The 25,001-nt window shown below is 31.6% G+C and overlaps 3 protein-coding genes across 5 annotated transcripts; 2 read left to right on the top strand and 1 right to left on the bottom strand.

The window, feature by feature from the left end:
• Nucleotides 1-229: 229 nt before the first annotated feature.
• On the bottom strand, nucleotides 230-4,855 carry LOC8281633 (protein ROOT PRIMORDIUM DEFECTIVE 1). 3 transcript variants are annotated; one of them, XR_003079451.2, is made up of 3 exons: nucleotides 4,504-4,854; nucleotides 984-2,615; nucleotides 230-563 (listed from the first exon to the last, which is right to left on the bottom strand). XR_003079451.2 is itself a non-coding variant. In XM_025157824.2 (2 exons), exon 2 carries the CDS (start codon nucleotides 2,495-2,497, stop codon nucleotides 1,298-1,300), a length of 1,200 nt encoding a protein of 399 aa, XP_025013592.2. In that variant the 5' UTR covers nucleotides 2,498-2,547; nucleotides 4,504-4,855; the 3' UTR covers nucleotides 879-1,297. The 3 variants fall into 3 exon arrangements, 2 of the variants coding, with proteins under 2 accessions (XP_025013592.2, XP_002521804.2); XM_025157824.2 differs by lacking the exon at nucleotides 230-563 and having other exon boundaries at nucleotides 879-2,547; nucleotides 4,504-4,855; XM_002521758.4 differs by lacking the exon at nucleotides 230-563 and having other exon boundaries at nucleotides 879-2,615.
• Nucleotides 4,856-13,990: 9,135 nt separating this feature from the next.
• On the top strand, nucleotides 13,991-24,047 carry LOC8281634. The gene is made up of 4 exons (XM_048371250.1): nucleotides 13,991-17,078; nucleotides 19,914-20,009; nucleotides 20,282-20,389; nucleotides 21,014-24,047. Exons 1-4 carry the CDS (start codon nucleotides 14,248-14,250, stop codon nucleotides 23,868-23,870), a joined length of 5,892 nt encoding a protein of 1,963 aa, XP_048227207.1. The 5' UTR covers nucleotides 13,991-14,247; the 3' UTR covers nucleotides 23,871-24,047.
• Nucleotides 18,920-21,041, top strand: LOC125369187. Its single transcript, XM_048370987.1, has 3 exons — nucleotides 18,920-19,260; nucleotides 19,423-19,473; nucleotides 20,282-21,041. Exons 1-3 carry the CDS (start codon nucleotides 19,142-19,144, stop codon nucleotides 20,439-20,441), a joined length of 330 nt encoding a protein of 109 aa, XP_048226944.1. The 5' UTR covers nucleotides 18,920-19,141; the 3' UTR covers nucleotides 20,442-21,041.
• Nucleotides 24,048-25,001: the final 954 nt, after the last annotated feature.

Below are 25,001 nucleotides of genomic sequence, written 5' to 3'. Positions count from 1 at the left end.
TATTAGAGAAAACACACACACACATAAAATTCAGAAGCGCAATTATGAACACACAAAGAAAAAAACTCCTTAAGAAATTTCATATATATTTAATTATGTAGAATACTGAATTAATTTTCACTCTATTTAAAGTATATAAATTCTAAATTCATAAATAAATTATATAAATTTTATAAATTTCAACCAAGCACTATATAAATAACAATGACATAAATAAATTGATTCTAACTTATTGCAACAACAATACTTATATATGAAGAAATGAACATACATGATAATCAGTGGAAACAGCCTCTAAGAACAAGCACTTGTTCTCTTTTTTTTTTTTTTTTTTTTATCAAAAGAAGAATTTCATTGAAAAAGGGTTAGGACCCAAACATTACAAGAGATGAAAAATAGGAGTTCAGAAAAGACTGCAATTAAACGGTACATGGCCTACATGCATTTGAAACTTGCCCACGATGGCCCAATAACTAAGAACTTCCCTAGTCAGAAAGAAGCTGCAGAGAAACAAGCTTCCTGCTCCACCGCCGCTAGAGAAAGCGTGTGGCTGCAACGCTCCGCTGCGAACAGGGACCAAACGACCAGAAATAAGAGGATTCACAACCAGGTACGCCTGGAGGAAATCAAACAAGGCGTTCCCAAGAACAAGCACTTGTTTCTATCTTATGTTTGTGTTGGTTTGATTATGTAGTAAAATAAATCGATCCTATCTCATTGCCATAGAAGTTGCAATTTCCACATTGACAGTGGCTAAGTAGACATTCTATGGGTAGAAACAAGCCTATTCCCTTCAATATCTATTCTTATTTACATTTTAAAACTGCTAATTTGCTTTGCAACTTGTAACAAATAATGATGGAGTTGAAAAGAAAAGAAGCATAGAAAGCGGCCCCATTTCTTATTCTAAATCAAGGCCAGCGGGAACTTGTAGTCAAGGAATCAACAATAATAATAATAATAATAAATTAAAACAGCTTCACCTGTAATGATAACTGATTTCCATCCACATGAGATTGTCTAGTGCACTGGAGACCTCTGTAGTCGAGGAGTCCCTCAACTTTGTCAGCTATTGGTGTAGCAGTAACAGAAGCATTGGGGCCAGAAATGTTAGATTCCAGAGATGTGCACTGCTTCTAATTCAGGCCATTTTTGTCCTGTCAGATTCTTATCTCTTCATCATAAAAGCCTAATCAAGACAAGCATAGCCATGCAACCCAAGTGATATGTGCAATCCATGCAAATGAAACAAGTCAGTGATTATTGGTAGAGAAGTAACAGATGACAATTCATTACGTCAGTCATTAATCTCATTTTGTAATCCACACTCTTCACCCTGTCTAGTTTCACCAGGATTTGATTTATTAACAAGCAGACTACGGCGACCCAGAATGACAAGATCAAGAAGTTTTCTCCTAACATCATATACCGGATTAGGATCAATTAAGCGACCCCTCTCATATGCTTCCCTGAGAAAAACTGTATGTCTCTTCCCCTTTGTAGACAAATAAAATATGCCTGGATGATCCAAGAACATGTCTCTTATGTTTAAATCAATTCCAAAACTTTTCCTAAAATGGCTGATCTTCTCCACTTCCACCATCTTCTCCACTGTCAAACTCAAGAATTCATGCACAATTGCCACTGATCGCTTCTCCAATCCCATCATTCCTGCTTTAGACCTCTTATTCTCTCCCATCTTCTCATAGGGCCCTATGTATGGCAATCTCTGCCATTCCTTGACCTTAGCCCTGAAATTCTTGCTCACCCTCATTCCAGGAGGATACTGATGTTTGAAACTGAATTGAATTTCTGTTCTATCAACACTGCAATCCTCCTTACAGCACTCAGTGACCCGCCAAATATCAACTGCTGCCGAGAAATGGTTGTCAGGAATTTCCTCCACTAGTTTCAAAATATGTGTATTGGGCTCATGGGCATCACACAGTCTAAATAGATGCGGATTTTGGGATATCAGAGAGTCCTCAAAATCATCAGGAAGCCCTAACTCCCTCCAAACCTTGAAGATGGCACGAAGTGGCAAAGATTTGGATGTGGACATTGATAAAAGCCGAACCAAGTGATCAACAACAACTGGCAAGCAAGCTTTTATACTCTCTGCTTCTTGACAGGAAATTTGGAGAGCAATGTCAGTTAATCTGCAAAAGGGTTGAGACAAGGTGGAGTTATAGAAGATGTTGAAAATGTGAGGGTATCTGCGGAGGAAAGAGGCTGCACCACGGTTGAGGTGAAGCTTCTGGGAGAGTCTAGAGAGGAAATCAACAGATACTGATGGAGGGCTGTTGGTGGGATTTGCGAGAATGAGGTCTTGAATGGCAATGACTTTGACAAGGTTTTTATACTTTTCCATTAGTTTTTCAAATGTAGGATCTCTAGATCTTGATGCTACATACTGACCTGAGGTTGTTTTAGATCTTACAGTAATAGATACCATAAATGGGTGTTTTAAAACAGATTTCAAGATCTGGGTTCTCATTCTCACGTGAATTTTAGCTTCTCTAAGCTTATGATGAACAGTTAGAAGTCCTGCACCAGAAAGTGAATATCGTATCAGAAGGTGCCTCACTCCTATCCATCTGCAAGTTCAAGCAAGCCTGGCACAAGGCAATTTAAAGTGTATCAGCTTTCTGATAATGATTGACTGAATCTAAGTTCATAAGCCCATATAAACTATAATATGAGCAAAAACATACTAGACAACAGGATACAAAATTATAGACGCCAATACTAATACCAGGTGAACTCACCGCATGATCATAACCATATCATAGGTGGGAGTTTCCTTCAAAGGCATTGGTGGACATTTTTTGAGAGCTTGTTTTCTATAATAAAAAATTTGACATGTTTGGAGAAAAGGAAAAAAAGAAAGTATAAGGCAATGGGAAGTGTATCTTCTCTTTCAAGCATTTCAACATAGTGGATGGCAAATGGATAGGATACCTGCCCATTTATCAATATCCAAACCCAAACCCATTTAAATAGCACATAGCCGAACCCGTCTCAAATCGGTTTAAAAAATTGTCTTTATTACCTGAAACCATCCCAAATCCGAATAGGAATATCCGCATACTATCTATACCCGTTTAAAACCTATTTAAATTAAATGACTATTAAAATGGGTAACGGATACCCAATCCTTCAAAAACCCATTTATATAAATATTCGGGTAATTAAATGGGTACCCATTTACTAAATCCGTTTACAATAATTCAATTCTAAAATATATTAATAAAAATTAATAAAAACAAAAAAATTACAATATAAATTAATAAATATAAGTATCCAACTTTAAATGTTCAATATATTAATACAACCAAGCATAAATTCAATAAATTTAAAATAATATTCTAAATAATAAAAAGCCAAATAAGATGCAATATCTTTTACAACTTGTACATCTTCCAAAACTCCATATTTAAGAGTATTTATCTACCACTTTGAAAAAATACACAATTACCATATTAAATACAAAAAAAAATAGATATGCTTATAACTATTATTAAAAGAAATATTTAAATAACACTTACTCTACAACAACTTCATAGAAATATATATTATAATTTAACATCTTCTTCAAATAAATATATAATCAACTTGCTTCTGCAGTTGAAGAATATCCTAAAAATAAAAAAATAAGGGTGAGAGTATATAAAATATGTTGCAAAACTTAATTTAAAGAAAGATAATATATATATACATATCAACCGTGCTCAAATAGGCTTTCATTTCATAAAAAAAGAAAAAGAGAAAAAGCCAATAGGATGCTATCCAAAACGAAAAATCATCCCAATCATCTCTATAATCACTAAATAGCATTATAATATAAATACAATCAAACTTGCTCCACCTAAACACAGAAGGCAATGATTTTTGTTATGAACAAAGTTTGCCTCAATCTAGGGAACGAAGACATTATATTTTCCTAGTGCATTTAATAATTATACAAATTCCATCTCCACTCAGACCATGATAAGCTTCCTTTTTATCAACCAAAATAATGAGACCACCCTATTTCTACAACTCCAAAAGCATTATCAAGAAAGACAGAACCTAATAACCACCTAAAAAACAAGATAAAAATAAAGCTGAAACATAACAGTATGAATTAATGGTGTTAACAGAGAAACTCTTATGCAAATAAAGTATGGTCCAGCCAACCTTTATGTATTTTCTTAACATTCATATTCATTTCTTTCTCAGTAACTCAATCTCAGTAAAACAAAAAAAAATCATAATAATAAAATCACAAGAGCCTTCAAAGGCCAACTAGTTCAAAATATTCTGAAAAAATTGCATGTTCAAAGTCCTGCAATCTCATCAATAAATGATAATCATTACAAACCAATAGATTCTAAACCACAGGGTTAATTAGCATCAAGTGGACATATTGCCAGGAACTCAATCAAATAAAAATTACCATAGAAGCCAAGGTCTGCTATTCTGCAACAACACCATAAAAGTGTATTAAAACAACAACAATACCTGAGAAGACGGCAGCAACGGCTGAGAAGACTGGAGCAGCGGCTGAAAACGACGGCAGCAAGGGTGGAGGCGACTGCAGCTAGGGCGACGACGACTGCAGCAAGGGCGACGGCAATGGCAGCAACGGGAACGGCAATGGCAGCAACGGGAACAGCAGCAACAGCGACGGGAACGGCAGCAGCGACGGAAATGGCAGCAGCAACGACAGGAACGGCAGCAAGGTTGGCGATGAGAGGAGGGTTTGTGAGGGTGGTGGAGGATTTGAGAGGGTTAATGTGAGTTTGAGATTAGATGAGATGAGATGAGATGAGAATAGAATTAGGAATTGCTTGTTGACAAATGTTTTTAGTTGTTTTTAGTTTGGTATGGTAGAAACTGTAATTTTTTTTAGAATTATATTAGATTATTTTAAAATTATATAATTTTATTTAAAATTATGTAATTTTTTAAATTAAATTTTTATTTTGTAATTTCTATAATATATTTTCTAATTTATTAATACAAAATACTAAAGTTATATATAATATTTTATTTTTTTATAAATATATATTTTTAATATTATAAAAATAAAAATTTAATAATATAATATATCTAAATTTAAAAAAATATTTTATATTTCTATACATGATACATATAATTAAAATTAAAAATTTAAAGTTAAAATTAAAATTCTATTATATAATGATATGGTAAAAAATTATTTTATATCATTGGCACTATATAATTATAAGCTGCAAAGGTTAATAGATTCGGTAATAATAATATTTTCTAAATGATATATATATTCTTTTTTCAATACATAAAATTTATTCACAAGCAACAAAATTAATAATTTTAATTTTTTATTATATATGTATTATATATGTATGTATATTTGTATATATTTTATATGCATGTGTATATCTATATATATATTATTTATGTGTCATTTTAATAAAAATTATTAAATGGTTTAGTGATAGAATGACCGTTCTTTTTATAAAAAGTCTAAAGTTCAATGCTCATAGACCACAAAATGATAAAAGAAATTCTTAACGGATTTATTAGGGTAGGGTACCTATTGATACCCTTCAAAATACATGTTTAAATAAAATAGATACTGGGTTTGGATTCAGGTACTCTATACCCATATTCGCCTATATAATCGAGTTCGGATAACGGATATCCGTGTATCCAAACTCGAATCCAACCCGAACTCGACACATATAATAAAATTAAATTCCAAAAACATTTCAAATCCATTTATTACTATCCAAATTCGTTCCAATAAAATTTCGTCAGGTCGGATATCTAAAAATATCCGTCCGACTGCCATCCCTAGTTCTAAAAGCCTTTGGTGAGAAAATAAGACTCTTAATAGCACCAAAGAGACAAGGAAAGTAGAAGCAAAATTACTAAATGTTATCTGATAATAAACAAGAACAAGAATCGAATATGAAATGCAGGCACTAAATGATTAAAATGTACTGTTTATTAAAATTATTGCACTATTTAACGTGCCAACTTTTTGCTCATTCTAAATTGCCAGAAAACACACTTCTTTTGTTTCTGATTTCTTTTCCTTTTACATAGTTTGATTTCTTTTTTTAAAGAAGTAATATTTTTGTCTCAAAAGATTACACAAAAAATGCATATTTGAACATCTGAATTTTAATTATTTAATCACTTTAATATTTTAATTTTCAATTTAACTTAACAGACACCTCAATTTATAAATTTATATAATGTGAATTCATTCAACATGTCCACGTATATTATGTATAGGTATTTTAATATTATCATTAAACAAAGTCCGGATGTCTATTAAGTTAAAACAAAAACTAAAAGTGTTTAATAGATTATAAAAATAAAGTTTAGATGTTTGTTAGGTTGCATTAGAAGTTAATATGTTAAAGCGACTAAATAATTAAAATTAAGGTGTCTAAATATATATTGTACCGATTAGACTATATACTAATATATAGATGGTTTAATGGGCACCAGTTAAATACTAATGTATTCTTTGGCCCAAAGCCAGCATTCATCAAAATGATTTTACTGTCTATAACATTTCGACTTGAAAAAAATACCAGTCTCACTCATTTAAATGTAAATTATAATATACTCGAAATAGTCAAGAAAAATGAGAGTAATATTTCTATTAAAACTTCAAGAAAGGATTTCATAAATGCAAATAGAAACAATTATTTAGGAAACTCTCAATTTTGAACAATTAAAATGAAAAATTCAATTAATAAAAGAGGTACATAAGATATAAATCAGTAAAACGCAAACCTCCATAAAAATATACAAAGAGTGCAAGGAGCATAAAATCAACAAAAAAAGGTCAATAAATGCCAAATCATAGACAATCAGGACTCTAAAAAAGCAACAAAGCTTGAAGATTAGCTGAAGTTCGAAGGGAGAAAACTGGTAATCCAATTGGAAGATTGAGAAAATATGCCAAATTTCGGTATCTGGTTTTGTGGCAAAGACATATACAAATAACTCTCTCGAAAGAGGAAAAATATTTAAAATTCACTTAAATAATTGGGTATGCTGAAGCAATAAACTCCAATATTTTTTTTTTAATTATGTAACTCATAGACAATAAAAAACATACTCATAGAGGAGCATTAACCAAACAAAACCTAATAATTAAACATACACAAACACAAATGAACAAAATAACACAATAAAGCCAAATAAACAACAATAAAATAACTATGATGGTAAGGGCGAAGGAGGTCCAAAACAAAGGCACCCAATACCAAAATGGCCATCAGTAACAGGAAGGATTGAGTTATGGACAGTAAAAAATACCGTCTAAACCGTAAGCAGTATTATTGAATCGTCAACAGATCCTTTCCTTCAAAGGGCAAACACACTAGCATGTCACTTTGCAATCTAAGTAAACCCAACAACAATGGCAAGGACATTTGCACCAAGATTTTCAGGATATTTGCAACAACGACAACAAGTAACAAAAAAAGCACCATTAAAGCATGAAGTATTGTAAAAAATTAGTTATTAAACTGCTACAAAAACTAGAGAAAAAAGGGATGGAAAACATAAGAGGAGGGTACCATTAATGGTATAAGCAAAAATATTAGAAATATAGTATGTGTTAATCATCTAATTTCAAAATGTGAACTCATTATATGCGCGTTGCATGGAGATACTAATAAGGAATTATTCACTATATAAAGTTAATTTAATTTGATTTTATTTTTTTAAGATGTTTAAAAAATCTTGAAACAGTAGTTTGTTTCTTGGTCTTCAAAGAAATAAGGATGATCCCAATAAAATACAACACCCAGTGAGAGAGCATCGAGTGTTAAGACAAGTTGCCCAGACAACATCACAAAAGGCTTTAAGCTTTAAAGAGTTATGAGCAGGATAAAATAAACCTTTGGATGTGGTGCCTTTGAGATATTTAACCAAGTGAAGAGTTGCATCCCAAAGACATGGACTAGGATTACCTACAAATTGACTAAGTTGTTAAACACCATAAGTAATATCGGGCCTTGTAAGACTTAGATATAATAGCCTTCCAATTAAATGTTTGTACTTATCAAGATCAGGAAGAACTATGTTTGAAGTATGAAGAAATTTCTAGCCCTTAGGAAAAGGAGTTAGAGCAAGCTTAGCACCCGTCAAACTAGTGTCATCAATTATATCAAGATTATATTTACATTTATTAATCTATGTCCCTGCTGAGCCGCAAGCTATTTCAAGGCATAAGAAGTATTTGGCATTGCCAAGGTCCTTGATTGTAAAAGTGACATTCAAAAACTGTCTAACTTTGATGATATGCTCCTTACTGGTAATTGTAACCAAGACATCATCTATACATATATAATGAGAGCCATGAAAATAGTATAAGTGCATAAATGAATAAGCAATGGTTATGAGCAGACTGACTGAAATCAAATTTCATTAGTTGATGATAGAATTTTGAATTCTATTGTCGAGATGCTTGCTTAAGGCCATAGATGGACTTTTTGAGTCTGCAAACTTGACCCTTTGCTGCTTTATCATAACCTTCAGGTGGCATGAGATACACTTCTTCATATAGATATCCATGCAATAAAGTATTATTGATAATTAGTTGGTGAATAGGCCAGAATTTAGCAGTAATTATTACTAAAAACAGTCTCATAGTGACTGAATTGGCAACTAGAGAAAAGCTTTCAGAATAGTCTACCCCTTCTATTTAATGGTACCATTTAGCCACAAATCTGGCCTTGTAGCTATCCATTGTGCCATGAGGTTTAAGTTTGATCTTGTTACTCACTTGGAGCCAATTACTTGCTTGCTAGCAGGTATAGTGGTTAGTTTCCAGGTGTGATTTTGTTCAAAAGCAACCAACTCATTCTTCGTAGCTTCTATCCATTTGACATCTATACTAGCTATCTTATAGGAGATAAGTTCATGTAAAGTAGACATTTACTAGAAAGTCATATATGCATTATAAAATAGAGGTGAATGGTAAAAAGAAAATACGATAGGTGTGTAAGAAGATGACGCATGAGGTGTAACAAATTAAAAAGAGAGCAATTTATGTTGGTTACAAAATCATTCACTTAAGTTGGTTATTGTCTAACATAACTACTATGTCTAACAACCAACTTAAGTGAATGATTTTGTAACTAATATAAATTGGAGGGGTATTAGGCATTGGTAAAAAAGAAGTAGAAAAAGAAGGTGTAGAAGGAGAATATGATGAAGAAATAGGAGTAATGGGATTAGGTGTATTAAAAAAGGAGTCATTCTGTGGCATAGGTAAAGGAGTAGCAGCAGGCACATCAATGATTGAATGAAATGGAAAAACATGTTCATGGAAAGCAATGTCTTAAGAAGTGAAAATCTTTTAAGAGCTTTAGGAGACACATCAACTAAAGGTCTTTGGCTGTTATAAACTTTGAAAGCTTTCTGACTAAAATTGTAACCAATGTAGATGCATTTAAAGGATCTAGAATCAAACTTGTCCTTTTTAAAAAACGTGTTGGTAACATAGCATAAACAACCAAAGATCTTTAGCATAGAGTAATCTAGAGAAGAACCATGTAATAATTCATAAGGAGAGTGTCGTTGTAAAATTGAACTAGGTAACCTATTGATTATATAGGTTCTTAGGAGAATGGAGTGAGCCCAAAACTTCTTTGGTAGTTTAAACTAAAATATTAAAGATCGAGCAAGCAAGTTGTAGGAGATATTTGTGCTTGCGTTCTACAACTCCATTTTGCTAGAGCGTATAAACACAAGAGGGGTAATGTAAAATCCCATTTAAATGTAAAAGATCTTAAAAGGTATAGCTTCAGAACTCAAAGTTATTATCACCAAAGTAAAAACATAATGTGCAATTTCTTTATGAAGTAAATAAAAGATATCATGAGAATGAGTTTGGCTGATTGGAAAAGATGATCGATATTGTTTTGACATGTAGCAAATATCACAAGTGTTAAAATGATTATATGCACAATGAGGGGTAAAATTCAAGTGTTTTAAAGCAATTATGGAAGCATACCACGTGTAATAAGTTGTAATTGATTTACACTGTCATAATAACCAATCAACTCCACCAATGAAAATAATCCACGTGGATTATGTTATAACCGACTAGCTTCTCTAATAAATATATACTATTTTCACAAATATTCTAAAAATATAAATTTGATTCTATTAACGTATTTTTTTTACTTGAAATTAAAATATATTGAAATGATTTTGATGGAATATTGTAGGATAAAATAGTGAAGGATGTGAATGAATATAAATATAATGACTAAAAAGAAATAAAAAAATATATTTTCTTAGCTAAGAAGATAGTTATCTCAATATGAAAATAGAAAAATTAAAAGAACTTAATTAAAAGTTATAATTATAAAAAAAAAAAGAATTGAAAGAGGATTATAAAATAATTAATATTTATAATTAAGATGTTATATATTGTAATAACTTAAGAAAAAAATTATCTAAAGTAGAAATTATGTAAAAGAATTCAAAAAGATAGATGAATATAAAATAATTAAACATCACAATTAAGGTATTAGAAATTATGATATAATATTTTTTAAGATAGTAAAAGCATATGTTAAAATGATTTAATTTTCTAAAAGTTAAGAAAATTAATTTAGAATTCATATGACATGTCTTAGGAAAAAAATAATAATATTAAAACATTGCTTTTATATAAGTTATGGACGTAATGATAAACCATCTCATATTTGTGTGAATTTCTCCATTATAATTGTGTATAAATCTCATATTCAAGTGAAATAGTCTATCATTGCTATAACTATAAAATATTGACATTATCTAAAATTTAAATAAAAAATAAAAAAAAATTAAAATTAAAAGTGAATTAAACTGAATTTTTTAATTTGGAAGGTTTGATGTAATTTTTCAATTATGACTCAATCATAATCACCCTTATATCTAGCCGACCCAAGCTCATTTGAAATTTTTTGGATATATATTTTAGATTTGTTAAACTTACACTCAAGAAAGGCTGATTATTTCTTAGGCGGGTTTAAAAATATATTTTTTTTTTATTTCCACTCAATAAGCCTAATTCATCTAAAAAAATTAAAAATAAAAATTTATATATTTTTAAAGACAGGCCGAGCTTATTCCAAATCTTAAGCTTTTATAGACAAGCATATGAAATGATTTATTTAAAAATAAAAGAGAAATGAAATGATACATTCTCTATTAAGCATTTTATCAAACATATGATATCAACAAAAGATAAAATGTTGAAAAGTATTATTAATGCAAATGATAGTCTGTGGCAAATAACTGATAGATAATGTGTGATAAATTAAATTTTTTAATGAAATTTTATTAAATATTATTGTTTATATGCTAAATAACTATTGAAGATCTAATTTATTTTAAATATATTTTATTTTATAATATCATTTATAAGTATACAAATTAATAATACAACTTATAATAATTAAAAGTTCTACAATTATCTGAACTCAATTATAATTATTACTAAAATACTCAAAAAATTATTTTGGAACTAGGAAATATAAGTTCTATTAATAAATAATTTCTAGTTTTAATCTATAAATATTCATATTATATTTATTTAAGTAATAATTCAAGTTAAGAAATTATTTATTCAACATTTTAGAAGCTAATTATATAAAAATATTTTAAAATAAGTATTATGAATTATTTTTAATAAGAAAATATTATCTAAATAAATAAAATAATCAGATCAGTTGATATAAACAACTTTGATAAACTCAGCCGATTAGAATTAACTAGTTGTCTATCTATGCGTTGCACAATTGTTATTATTATTTTTATTATAAAATCAACTTGATAAAATTAATAAAATTTTAAAATTTAATATTTATACATAAATTTTTAAAAATAATAGCAAACTGACTATTTTTAAATTTTTTTAAAATATTATTAATGCAATAATATAAAATTATTTTAAAAACTATTTATTAGTTAATTTTAATATTATATAAATTAATCTCAATATAATTGATATTATTATTTTTTAATATTAAAAATATATTATGTAATTAACAATTAATTCATTATTGATTATAATATTAAAATATAATTTAATATCTTATTTTCTAGAATTAGAATTATTATCTAATTACAAAACTATTTCATTAGTTAATATAATATTAAAATATAATTAATATATTATTTTTCAAGATTAGAGGCAATATCTAATTAGAAATATAATTTATGAGTCAATAAATTAATAGAAAAAATTCTAAAATTATATATAAACTTAAATCTTATGTGTCAAAAATAAATACATATATCAAAATACAAATTTTATATATCAAGAGTAAATACATATATCAAAATATAAATTTTATGTATCAAAAATTAAATATATATATTAAAAAATTTAAATTTTAAAAATTTATATATATATATATTAGTTACTAATCATTAATTCTTAAATCTTATAAAACCAAAGTTCAGCACATTATTAAAAGTGAAAGTGCTATTAAAAAGTACGCATGTTTGGTTTAGAATTTTTATATGGCTGATCAAACCCGCCTGACTCGCTGATCGAAGACGTCCATCGTCTACCTTTGTTGTGACCCAACTAAGTTTTTTTTCTTTTTCTTTTTCCTCTTAGCTTTTTTTTTTTTAGAATTTTAATAAATTACTATATCGTTTAACGTATTTTTATTTTAGGGTCTATGAACTTTTTTTATCACTTTGATATCTATAAATATGACTATTAGCAAATAACGATCAAATCTCATTGTATCATTAAGAAGTGTTGACATGGCAGTTGAAAAAACACATTAAAATCTTTTAAGGACATTGCACAATTTAACTGTTATTTGCTAACAATCATATTTACAAAATACTAAAGTGACAAAAAATAAATTATAGACTATAAAATATATTAAACTAGAAGGTAATTTAAGGAAATTTTTTCTCTCAGTTTATAACGTACAGTTTTACAGTACCAAGAACTATAGGATAAGGCACATTTAATTTGTTTGTTGCATTCACTTTTGCATTAATATATGCAATGGGTAATTTTCCTGGAATTATAGTCGCTGACTGACATGGATGAGACAACTTCTTTTATTATCTAATTGATCAAATGAATCAGATTACTAATTAATAAATTCAAAAGTACAGGTCACAGTTTGTATCTACAAATTAATTAAGCTTCAAATACCCATTTGGAAAAGTCATACTTTACAGCAAATAAGGTTCTGGGTTTTGATTTAACTTTAATAATATACAGAAGATAATTAACTTATATGAATATTGACTTCTGCATGATTTGGGATATGGTTACTTTGTAGGTCTGACTATTTTGTTAGAAAGAAAACATAAGAATCAATTAGTCTTCCCTGAAAGTGTTTGCATCTTTCGTTATCTTGTTGAGTCATTGAATTTCATGGAAGGTGACACTACTGTAAGTTAATTGCTCAAGACAATAGGATAAACGATTATCTTGTTTTAGTAAGTTGCCAGGAAATAAGAACATTTCAATTAGGGGTTTGGACTATTCTTGTGTAGTTCTCCTTTCTTCACAGTGAAGGAAATGTAGCTATTAGATGCCGAGTCATGCATGAAAATGATGGCTTCAGAATGTTTCAAACATCTTAATTATAAAATGCAAGAAACCCTTTGATGGCATTTTAATGTTAATACTGACTGTTTCATGGCAAGAGAAAAGAATTATCAACCATATGCAATTAAGTATGAAAAATTAACATATGATTAGAAGCAAAGGGCTTCTAATTTTCTGTAAGTATTGGGTTATGGACTTATGGTTAGAATGACCAAAGAAGAATTAGAAAAGTATTCTTTAGATAAACATTTATGCTGTATATAGACTAGTCTGTTACTGGGATGAAGAAGTTTCATGGAAATTTATATTTATAGTATTTGCGTGCACTTCTGGCCAAATCACTTATTGGCAGTCGAGGAATTCGGCAAGTAAGTTCTATGTTTCTTGTTAACATGACTAATTGACTTGGTGCCAGAACAAACTATAAAAGCAGGTAGAACCTCTGAAACTTGCAGCAGCACATAACATACTCAAACTTGCTTTTGCTCTTCTCTGATATTAAACTTTATGCAAAAGACAAACCCCTATATGGTCTTTAATATCCCTACAAGATCCGTTTTCTGTCAGAACCTGTATTCGAAGAGCTTCATATTTATATATTCCAGTCCTCCACCCAGCCCACCAGAAAAACAGACTGTATACTATAAACCATCACTGACCAGACAGAAGCCATGGCTGAAGGTTCAGTAGTGTTTCTTCTTACTAAGCTAACAGAGTTTCTTCAAAAAGAGGGAAGCCTGTTGTCAGAAGTTCGAGAAGAAGCTGAGTACATCAATGATGAACTAGAGTTCATGAAAGCCTTTCTAAGAGTTGCAGAGACAATGGAGGATAGTGACCCTCAGCTAAAAGTGTTTGCAAAGAAAGTGAGATATGTTGTCTATGACCTTGAAGATGCTCTTGATGATTTCAAGTTGCACCTTCCTTCTGATCATAGAAATGGATTCCTTGCTTCTTTACAAAAGATGTCTCACTTGATTAGAAGTTTAAAAGCTCGGCATCAAATTGCTCTAAAAATGCAACGCATCAAATTGAAAGTGATAAGTATCTCAGAAACACATAGAAGATACTTGATTAAAAATAATATAATGGAACAGGGCTCGAGTTCCAGTGCTGAAGGACAGCCATCCAGAAGAAGGGATGATCTTCAACTTGAAGAAGCTAATCCAGTGGGCATCGAACGCCCCAAGACGAAGCTCATTGAGTGGCTTTTTGAAGACAAATCTGACCGGGAAGTGGTGTCAGTTGTTGGAATGGCTGGTCTGGGTAAGACCACCTTGGTAACCAAGGTGTACAATAATAAAGAAGTGAAGAAACGGTTTGAATTCCGGGCATGGATCACTCTTTCTCAATCTTTCACAACGGAAGACTTGTTAATAGATATAATTCTACAACTCTTCCATGTTCTTCGATTATCAGAACCTCAAGGAGTGGACAACATGGACAATCATAAGCTCAGAACAGTAATCAACGAATTCCTTCAGGAACGGAGGTACCTTATAGTCCTGGATAATGTTTCTGACACCAGAGCATGGAATGATTTTGAGCGTGTGTTACCGAACAATAGTTGCGGCAGCAGAATACTGCTTACAACACGGAATCATGATGTCGCCTTGGCCTCATCCCCTGAAAAAGCCTACAACCTATGTCCATTATCTCAAGAAGAGTCATGGACTTTGTTCTGCAGGAAAATATTTCAGAACAGCATTTGCCCTCCACATCTGAACAGTGTTTTGCAGAAAATCCTGGTCAGATGTCAGGGATTGCCACTTGCAATTGTGGCCATTGGTGGGGTTCTTGCGACGAAGGACAGGAGTAGAATAGACGAATGGGAATTGGTGCATCGAGGTCTTGGCGCAGCGTTGGAAGACAATGACAGATTGAGAAGTATAGTATCACTCAGTTACAATGATTTGCCGTACTATCTCAAACACTGTTTGATGTATTTCAGCATCTTTCCTGTGGGGGACTCGATTGAGCATACAAGACTTGTTCGATTATGGATTGCGGAAGGGTTCGTGAAAAAAAAGGAAGGAATGACTTTAGAGGAAGTTGCAGAAGGCTACCTGAATGAGCTCATAAAAAGAAGCTTAGTCCAAGTGGTAGAGACAACTACTGATGGGCGAGTGAAAACATGTCGAGTCCATGATATTCTGCTAGAAATGATCATTTTGAAGTCAAGAGACCAAGATTTTGCAGCCATAGCTACTGAACAGAGCAGTAGCATGATGTGGCCTGAAAAAGTCCGCCGATTGTCAATGCATAATGTTATGCCAAGCATACAAGAAGTACTTAATAACTCTCGACCACGTTCGCTGCTCATGTTTTGGTGGTTTGATTCTTTACCTGAATCCTTTGTATTGAATTTGTCTTCTCGTCGTTTAAGGCTGCTTAATGTTTTAGATCTGGAAGGCACACCTTTAAAGAAATTTCCAAATGAAGTTGTCAACCTCTACCTTCTGAAATATCTGAGTTTGAGGAATACCAAGGTGACTTCCATTCCAAGCTCTATTAGCAAGCTTCAGTACCTAGAAACCTTGGATTTGAAGCACACCCATGTCACTGAATTGCCTGCTGAGATTCTGAAGCTCCAAAAACTTCGCCACCTGCTAGCATATCGCTATGAAAGTGAATCTGATGATCAGATTCACACCAAATATGGGTGCAAGGCACCAGCTCTTATAGGAAGTTTACAGTCTCTACAAAAGCTTTGCTTCCTGGAGGCAAATCAAGTCAATCTTTTGACAGAACTGGGAAAACTAGATAAGCTGAGGCGGCTAGGCATTGTCAAGTTAAGGAGAGAAGATGGGAGGATCCTGTGCGCTTCCATTGAGAGGCTGAGAAACCTTCGTGCATTGTCTATTTGTTCAGTAGAAGAGCGCGAGGTCATTGATATAGAGAATTTATCTTCTCCTCCTAGATTTCTTCAACGTCTGTACTTGACAGGACGTTTCGAGAAGCTACCAGAATGGATATCTTCACTTGATGGTTTGGTGAAGGTGGTCTTGAAATGGTGTGGATTAAGCGATGATCCTCTGCTGTTGCTTCAGCATTTACCCAATCTGGTACATCTTGAATTTGTGCAGGTTTACGATGGGGAGATCTTATGCTTTCAAGCTAAGGGGTTTCAGAGGCTGAAATTTCTGGGTCTAAACAGGTTGGACAGACTCAACACTATAATCATTGAGCAGGAAGCAATGCCTAATCTTGAAAAGCTGATTGTTCAGAGCTGTAGATCACTGCAGAGGGTGCCATTAGGCATTGAGTACCTGAATGAGCTCAAAATTCTGGAGTTCTACAACATGCCTTTAGAACTAATCATGGCACTGCATCCCAATGGAGGAGAAAACGGAGATTATTGGAAGGTTGAGCGTGTGCCTGAGGTATACTTCACCTACTGGTATGATGGCAACTGGGATATCATTTCCTTGGAGAGTTTCAAAGGCAGAAACTCTGCTCAATCTGGGCCTAGCATTATTCAGCGTCCTCGGCACATCTGGAAATAGTGATCCTCCACACATTCTTTGGTAAATTTTCTGATAATCTGGTTATTTTCATATATAAAGGAGGTTATGGCTTTTTCTTGGTTTTATTTTACATTTAACCCTTTTCATGTTGAAAGTTATTAGTATCATCAGCCCTTTTGTACTAGTCTCTAATTCTCAGAATTGATTTGTTCTTCTGATACTTGTATGTAATTAACAGACATCAGCACCAAATGTACAATTCAATTTTCAGAAATTGTTTTTATCTGTTTTTTTGTGGATTCAGAATTTAAAAAAATTTATTTGCAAATAAATTGAACTATGAAGAATATTAAAATTTAAATTTGAATTAGTTCAAATCTGATTATATAATATATTTTTTAACCCCATTTTATTAAAATTGACTACAAAAATACTTAAATCTGTTACCATCACTAAGCAGGGAAAGGAAATAATTAGAAGTAATATGCTGCATTAGAATAATTTCTTTTTAAAAAAAAAAAATAAAATTAGTAGTTTTGAAATAAACAACAATTCTTTTTTATTTTTGAAATTAGAGGAAGACTATGTAAAATGGTGCGTATTATGCTAATCAGCAATATTTAAAAAAAAAAAATTCAGTCAGTAATATATATATATATATTAATGAATAAGAAATTGATAAATTATAAAAATAAATGAAAAAATCAATCAATTCACCAAACTAAGAGTTTCTTTAAATAAAAAGTCTAAATCAAAATGAAATCCATTTTTCTAATAAAAAAGGGACAGGTTCAGTTCACTGATTTTTTCAGTTTGACTTTTATTATTTTTTATTTAATTCTGTTCGGCCAATTTGTTTTCTCATTTCAATATACTAAGTACATAAACTGCGTTGTGCTTATAAGAAATCAAAATAGAATAAATAATTAAATTAATTAAATAAATAACTTAATTCCTAACCCAAATTAAGGAATCTTGGATTTGGTCTAACAAACATCATATGTTTCATCAATCACTTTGCTACTTGAAATGCTATCTAATTAACGACCAAATGTTCTAGTATCTCATCTTGCTTTCAAGCCATAACGAATGTTAAGCTACAAAATTCAATTTATTTTAAAGGCAAATTTGGCCCCTCAATTTGGAATCAATGGCCAATTTACTCAAATTTTAAATTCTTAGCCGATTTTACTCATCAACTTAGTAAAAACGGCCAATTTAATTTAATTTTCTACGAATTAAAAAATTGAATTCCACCAAATGAATGAAAGATTTAATGAATAAATAAAGTTTATTTTAGTCCTTGAATTTTATGTTATGTATTAAACTTAATAAAATAATTTCTATAATAAATTTTTTAATAACATCTAATAAAATATAATTAAATTTTTAATTTTTAGTAAGAAATTTAAATTAAATAATAAAATTAGAACTCATGTAAATTTTAAATTCTTATTAAAATTAGAAAAAATTGGTTTTCTAAAATAATTAATCTCAATTTCTAATATTTCTAGCATAATTTAGTCAAGTAAAATAAGAAAATTAGTAATCAGTTACCATTATTTAATTTAAATTATTTGGTAATTTTATTTTAATTGAATTTGATACTTAATATTAAATTTTAAAGACAAAATTGAATTTCACTTATTAATTAGGTACTTTAATTGAATTTTTACTTGCTTTATATAATGCGTTTAATTCAATTTTTTAATTTTGTGTGAATTTGAATTGAATTGGCTGCTTTTACGAAGTTGGTGGATAAAATCAGCTAAAGTTTTAAAATTTGAATAAATTGGCCATTGATTCAAAGTTGAGGAGGCAAATTGACCTATAAATCAAATTCAATTCGATCAAAATGCATGCCTCTCACCAAATTTAACCAACTTGACAAGCGATTCAAAGTTTTTCAAGCCCATTTCTCTTTCTTATCCGGTAACCAATTACACACTTGGTGGGTACTGATAGAGATCAAATCACAGGCCGAGGAAATGGTACCTTCTCTATTAAGCATTTCATCAAACGTGTGGTGGCAACAAGCGATAAAAAAATTGTTAAAATCGTGAAATTCTATTGGTATGACGTACTTTTAACAACTTTTGAGATGACTGACAAAGAAATTATCCATACCCGATTGAACCCGCCTGGCCCGTTAATTGAACAAGTCTTCTACAGTAATCCACATCTGCGATTTTCTTTTTCTTCGCATTATCAATCTCATTGGTTATGTTTTCTATCACCAACAATTTCTCAGTTGACAATTTTTTAAGTCTTCTGATAAATTTCTTATGAACCAAACTAGCTTTACGACAATGATTTCTTTTTCTAATTTTTTTAAAAGTTTCTTATTATTTTTTTTTCTTTTTCTCTTTTCCTAATATGCAGTTTACAGCAGTCAAAAAGCTGTACGACAAGGCACATTGGCTCTTCCTATTGGTTAGTCCTGAATTTCTCTCAATGATGTTTGTTTATCATGAGTACCCTTTCGTTTTGTTTTTGTTTTTGTCTTTTTTTTTTTTCTTTTTCCAACTAATGTATTACATACAATGAATGATGTAAGTGAGGGAGGAAAGGTAACTTGCCTGGAATTTAGTTGTTGACTGAATCATAGATGACAAAACTTTCGTTTGTTATTTGATTGATCATGTTAAAGCTACTTTAGTAGCTTGAGGAGATGAATCAGATTACTAATTATTGAATTGTTTAATGCTCTATGATTGTGTATCTTGTGATACAAATAATGACATCTACATATTCAGATTACATGTCTTAGTATTTTGTGAGAAAGGGAACATATTCTGAAAGTACAGAACAATTGATCTTCCTTGAAAGTGTTGTTAAACACTGTAGAAACTAACTTAAACTGTTATATGCAGCAAAAATTGGATTTCCTCTAGTTTAAGAAGTAAATTGCAGTTGTTATTGTGTCTTTCATTATCTGTTCGAGTCATTGAATTCCATGGAAGAGAGTGGTAAGTACGTCAGTCAATTTATTAAAACAACGGAAAAACCTTTTTGTTTTAGCAAGTTGCTAGGAAATAGGAATATTTCAATAATAGTTATTGGGGTAGTTCTTCTTTCTTCAGAGTGAAGGAAGCGAGCCTTGTTCTGAGGAATAAAATAGGAAATGAATCTATTAGATGCTGATTCACACATGAAAATGATGGCTTTAGAATGTTTCAAACATCTGAATTTTAAAATGCAAGAAATAGTTGATGACATCTTGTGTTCTATGATGTTATAGTGTTTCATTCATGGCAAGAGAAAATTATCAGCCATTTGCACTATCCTTCGATGGCTCAAGAGAGTTGGCTACACTGAAGTTCATAGGTTTAACAGTTCTGTGTTCAAGGTTGAATTTAGTTGGAAAAACGAAGATTTCATTAGAAGCTAAGGCCTTCTAATTTCTGTTAGTATTTGTGTTATGATCATAATAAAATATGAAAAGATTTAGAAAACCAGATAAAAGTTCTTGCTATTAAGACTATTTTATAACTGGTTTGAAGAAGTTTTATGGAATTTTAAATTTATAATACTTGTTGTAGAAGCGTACACTTTTAGCCAAATCACTTATTGGCTGCCAAGGTAAAATACTATAAACTACAGAGGAGGAATTCTTTAGCAAGTACTAGGTAAGTTCTATGTGTCTTATTAACATGGCTAATTGACTCAGTGCTGGAACAAACTATAAAAGCAGGTAAAATGTCAGTACTTGCAGTAACACACAACCAACTACTCTCCTGACATTATCTTGAGTTCTTTAGCTCTTCAGGAATAACATTAAACCCTTTACATTTGGTCCAAAACCTAAAAACAAAATTGCTTGCTCTTCTCTGATACTAAACTTTATACAAAAAAAAAACCTTTTATGTTCGTTAATATTCCTACAAGGTTCATCTGTCATAACACTCATTCATAGAGCACACTAATTATATATTCCACTCCTCCACCCAGCCACTACAAAAAAAACTCTCTAAACCATCTCTGACCTAACAGAAGCAATGGCTGAAGGTTCAGTAGTATTTCTTCTTACTAAGCTAACAGAATTTCTCCAAAAAGAGGGGAGCCTATTGTCAGAAGTTCGAGAAGAAGTTGAGTACATCAATGATGAACTTGAGTTCATGAAGGCCTTTTTAAGAGTTGCAGAGGCAATGGAGGATAGTGACCTTCAACTCAAAGTGTTCGCAAAGAAAGTGAGATATGTTGTCTATGACCTCGAAGATGCTCTTGATGATTTCAAGTTGCACCTTCCTTCTGATCATGGATATGGGTTCCGTGCTTCTCTTCAGAAGATGTCTCATTTGATTAAGGGTTTAAAAGCTCGACATCAAATTGCTTTAAAAATGCAACGCATCAAAATCAGAGTGATAAATATCTCAGAAACACATCGAAGATATTTGATAAAAAATAATATCATGCAACAGGGCTCGAGTACCAGTGCTGAAAGACAGCCATCCAGAAGAAGGGATGCCCTTCAACTTGAAGAAGCTAATCCAGTGGGTATTGAACGTCCCAAGATGAAGCTTATTGAGTGGCTTGTCGAAGACAAATCTGAGCGTGAAGTGGTTTCAGTTGTTGGAATGGGTGGTTTGGGTAAGACTACCTTGGTGACAAAAGTGTATTATGATAAAGAAGTGAAGAAACGGTTTGAGTTCCGTGCTTGGATCACTCTTTCTCAATCTTTCACAATAGAAGACTTGTTGAAAGATATAATTCTACAACTCTCCCATGTTCTTCCATTATCAGACCCTCAAGGAGTGGATAACATGGACAATGCTAAGCTCAGAACAGTAATTGAAGAATTTCTTCAGGAACGGAGATACCTTATAGTCCTGGATAATGTCTCGGATACTAGAGCATGGTATGATTTTGAGCTTGTATTGCCAAACAATAGTTGTGGCAGCCGAATCTTGCTTACAACACGAAATCATGATGTTGCCTTTGCCTCATCTGCTGATAAAGCCTACAACCTGAGTCCATTATCTCAAGAAGAGTCTTGGACTTTGTTTTGCAGGAAAATATTTCAAAACAACCCCTGCCCTCCACTATTGAACGGAATTTTGCAAAAAATCCTGGTCAGATGTCAGGGATTGCCACTTGCAATTGTAGCAATTGGTGGAGTTCTTGCAATGAAGGATAGAAGTAGAATAGATGAATGGGAATTGGTGCATCAAGGTCTTGGCGCTGCTCTAGAAGATCATGACAGATTGAAAAGTATACTCTCCCTAAGTTACAATGATTTGCCTTACTATCTGAAATACTGTTTGATGTATTTTAGCATCTTTCCTGTGGGTGACTTAATTGAGCGTGCGAAACTTGTTCGATTATGGATAGCAGAAGGGTTTGTTAAAGAAAAGGAAGGAATGACATTAGAGGAAGTTGCAGAAGGCTACCTGAATGAGCTTGTAAAAAGAAGTTTGGTCCAAGTGGTAGAGACAACTAGTGATGGACGAGTCAAAACATGCCGAGTCCATGACATTCTCCTAGAAATGATAATTTGGAAGTCAAGAGACCAAGATTTTGCAGCCATAGCTAATGAACAGAACACTAGCATGATGTGGCCTGAAAAGATCCGCCGCTTATCAATACATAATGTCATGCCAAGCATACAAGAAATACTTATTGCCTCTCGACCACGTTCACTGCTCATGTTTTGGTGGTTTGATTCTTTACCTAAATCCTTCGTATTGATTTTATCTTCTCATCGTTTAAGATTGCTCAATGTTTTAGATCTAGGAGGCACACCTTTAAAGAAATTTCCAAATGAAGTTGTCAGTCTCTACCTTCTAAAATATCTGAGTTTAAGGAATACCAAGGTGACTTCGATTCCAAGCTCTATAGGTAAGCTTCAGAACCTAGAAACCTTGGATTTGAAGCAGACCCATGTCACTGAATTGCCTGCCGAGATTCTGAAGCTCCAAAAGCTTTGCCACCTACTAGTATATCGCTATGAAATTGAGTCTGATGATCAGATTCACACCAAATATGGCTGCAAGGCACCAGCTCAAATAGGAAGTTTGCAGTCTTTACAAAAGCTTTGCTTCCTGGAAGCAAATCAAGGCAATACTCTTTTGGCAGAACTGGGAAAACTAAATCAGCTGAGGAGGTTAGGCATTGTAAAGATAAGGACAGAAGATGGGAGGACGCTGTGCGCTTCCATTGAAAGGCTGAGAAACCTTCGTGCATTGTCTATTTCTGTAGAAGAGAGTGAGGTCATTGACATAAATTACTTATCTTCTCCTCCTAGATTTCTTCAACGGTTGTACTTGACAGGACGTTTGGAGAATTTACCAGAATGGATATCTTCACTTGATAGTTTGGTGAAGGTTGTTCTGAAATGGAGTGGGTTAAGTGATGATCCGTTGCTATTGCTTCAGCATTTACCCAATCTGGTCCATCTTGAATTTGTGCAGGTTTATGATGGAGAGATTTTGTGTTTTCAAGCCAGGGGGTTTCAAAGGCTTAAGGTTTTGGGGCTAAACAAGTTACATAGACTCAATACAATAACTATTGAGCAGGGAGCAATGCCTAATCTTGAAAAGCTGATTGTTCAGAGCTGCAGGTCACTGCAGAGGGTGCCATTAGGCATTGAATACCTGAATGAGCTTAAAGTTCTGGAGTTCTACAACATGCCTTTAGAATTAATCATGGCATTGCATCCCAGTGGAGGAGAAAATGGAGACTACTGGAAGGTTGAGCGCGTCCCGGAGGTTTACTTCACCTACTGGTATGATGGTAATTGGGATATCATTTCTATGGAGAGTTTCAAAGACAAAAGCTCTGCTCAGTCTGGTTCAAGCATTATGCAGCGTCCTCGGCATATCTGGAAATAGTGATCCTCCAGACATGGAGTCTTTCTTTGGTAGTTTCGGTGATGATCATGTATTCAATCAATAAATAAGAATGTTAAAAAAATTATTTTAATTATGACATTTTAGAATTTATCTGAATGTTATTAGTATCATCCATCTTTACACTATATAATTTTTAAATTTTATTTATTTTTCTAATACTTATATCTAATTAGTAGACGTCAACAGTAAGAATAATATATAATTCTTATATATTATTATTATTTGCTCGTTTGAATTTGAATTGCTGCTCTACCTAACTTTGTTATCCGCCTGTTTTGAGCTATTGAATATTTGTTACTATTTTCCAACCTTTACTACAAAATAATTGCTGATCTTTGTTACTAAATCTTTGTTCCTTTTTGTTTTCTTTTTTATAAAAAAAAAATCCTAAATTTAAATTAAATTTTATTTCTCTATTAAAATTATTAGGAAAGTTGTTGGTTATTGCCACACCCGCAATCCGTTATACCATTCAATTGATTTTTTCGATTGAGCCCCTTTTTACTTGCAACATTTAATTCTTAATTTTGTTTTTCTTTTTTCTTTATCTTTGATATTTATTATTATTTCTTTGGTTGAATTATAGAATAATTATCACATTTTCTTAAAAAGTTATATCTTACAAGAAAATATTAAATTAAAAATTATTCGCTAAGATAAAATTATTTTATTTATATCTTATAATTTTTAATAAAATTGAGAAGTAAGTTAAATATTAAAAATGGACAGGAGTATAAATAAAGTGTCTGGACTTGCAGTGTGGCAATAACTGTATTTATTACATATCCATTAAAAAGAAAAACATACGGAATTATTGGAATATCAAAAATTTAATAATACTAAATTGTCTTTCTTTTGAAATATTAACACTGTTATTTTATGGATATTTTTTAAAGACGTACATACATTGGTTTTGTACATATATTCTCTGTTTAATTAAAATAATTAAGTTTAATTAGAGAACATAATCAAGAGATTAAACAAAGACTGGTAAAAAAAATAGTAGAAGAATAGGAACAGTAAAGGGAATCTTAAGCTAAGAGATACACTTTATGAATAATAATTATTATTAATAATAATTAAATTTTTTTAAAAAACAGTTAAAAACAC

The sequence above is a fragment of the Ricinus communis genome, chromosome 2 (assembly GCF_019578655.1).
Source record: "Ricinus communis isolate WT05 ecotype wild-type chromosome 2, ASM1957865v1, whole genome shotgun sequence".
Taxonomy (NCBI): Eukaryota; Viridiplantae; Streptophyta; class Magnoliopsida; order Malpighiales; family Euphorbiaceae; genus Ricinus; species Ricinus communis.
The sequence above is the reverse complement of the archived record's forward strand: the minus strand, read 5'-3'. Positions and strand labels throughout refer to the sequence as shown.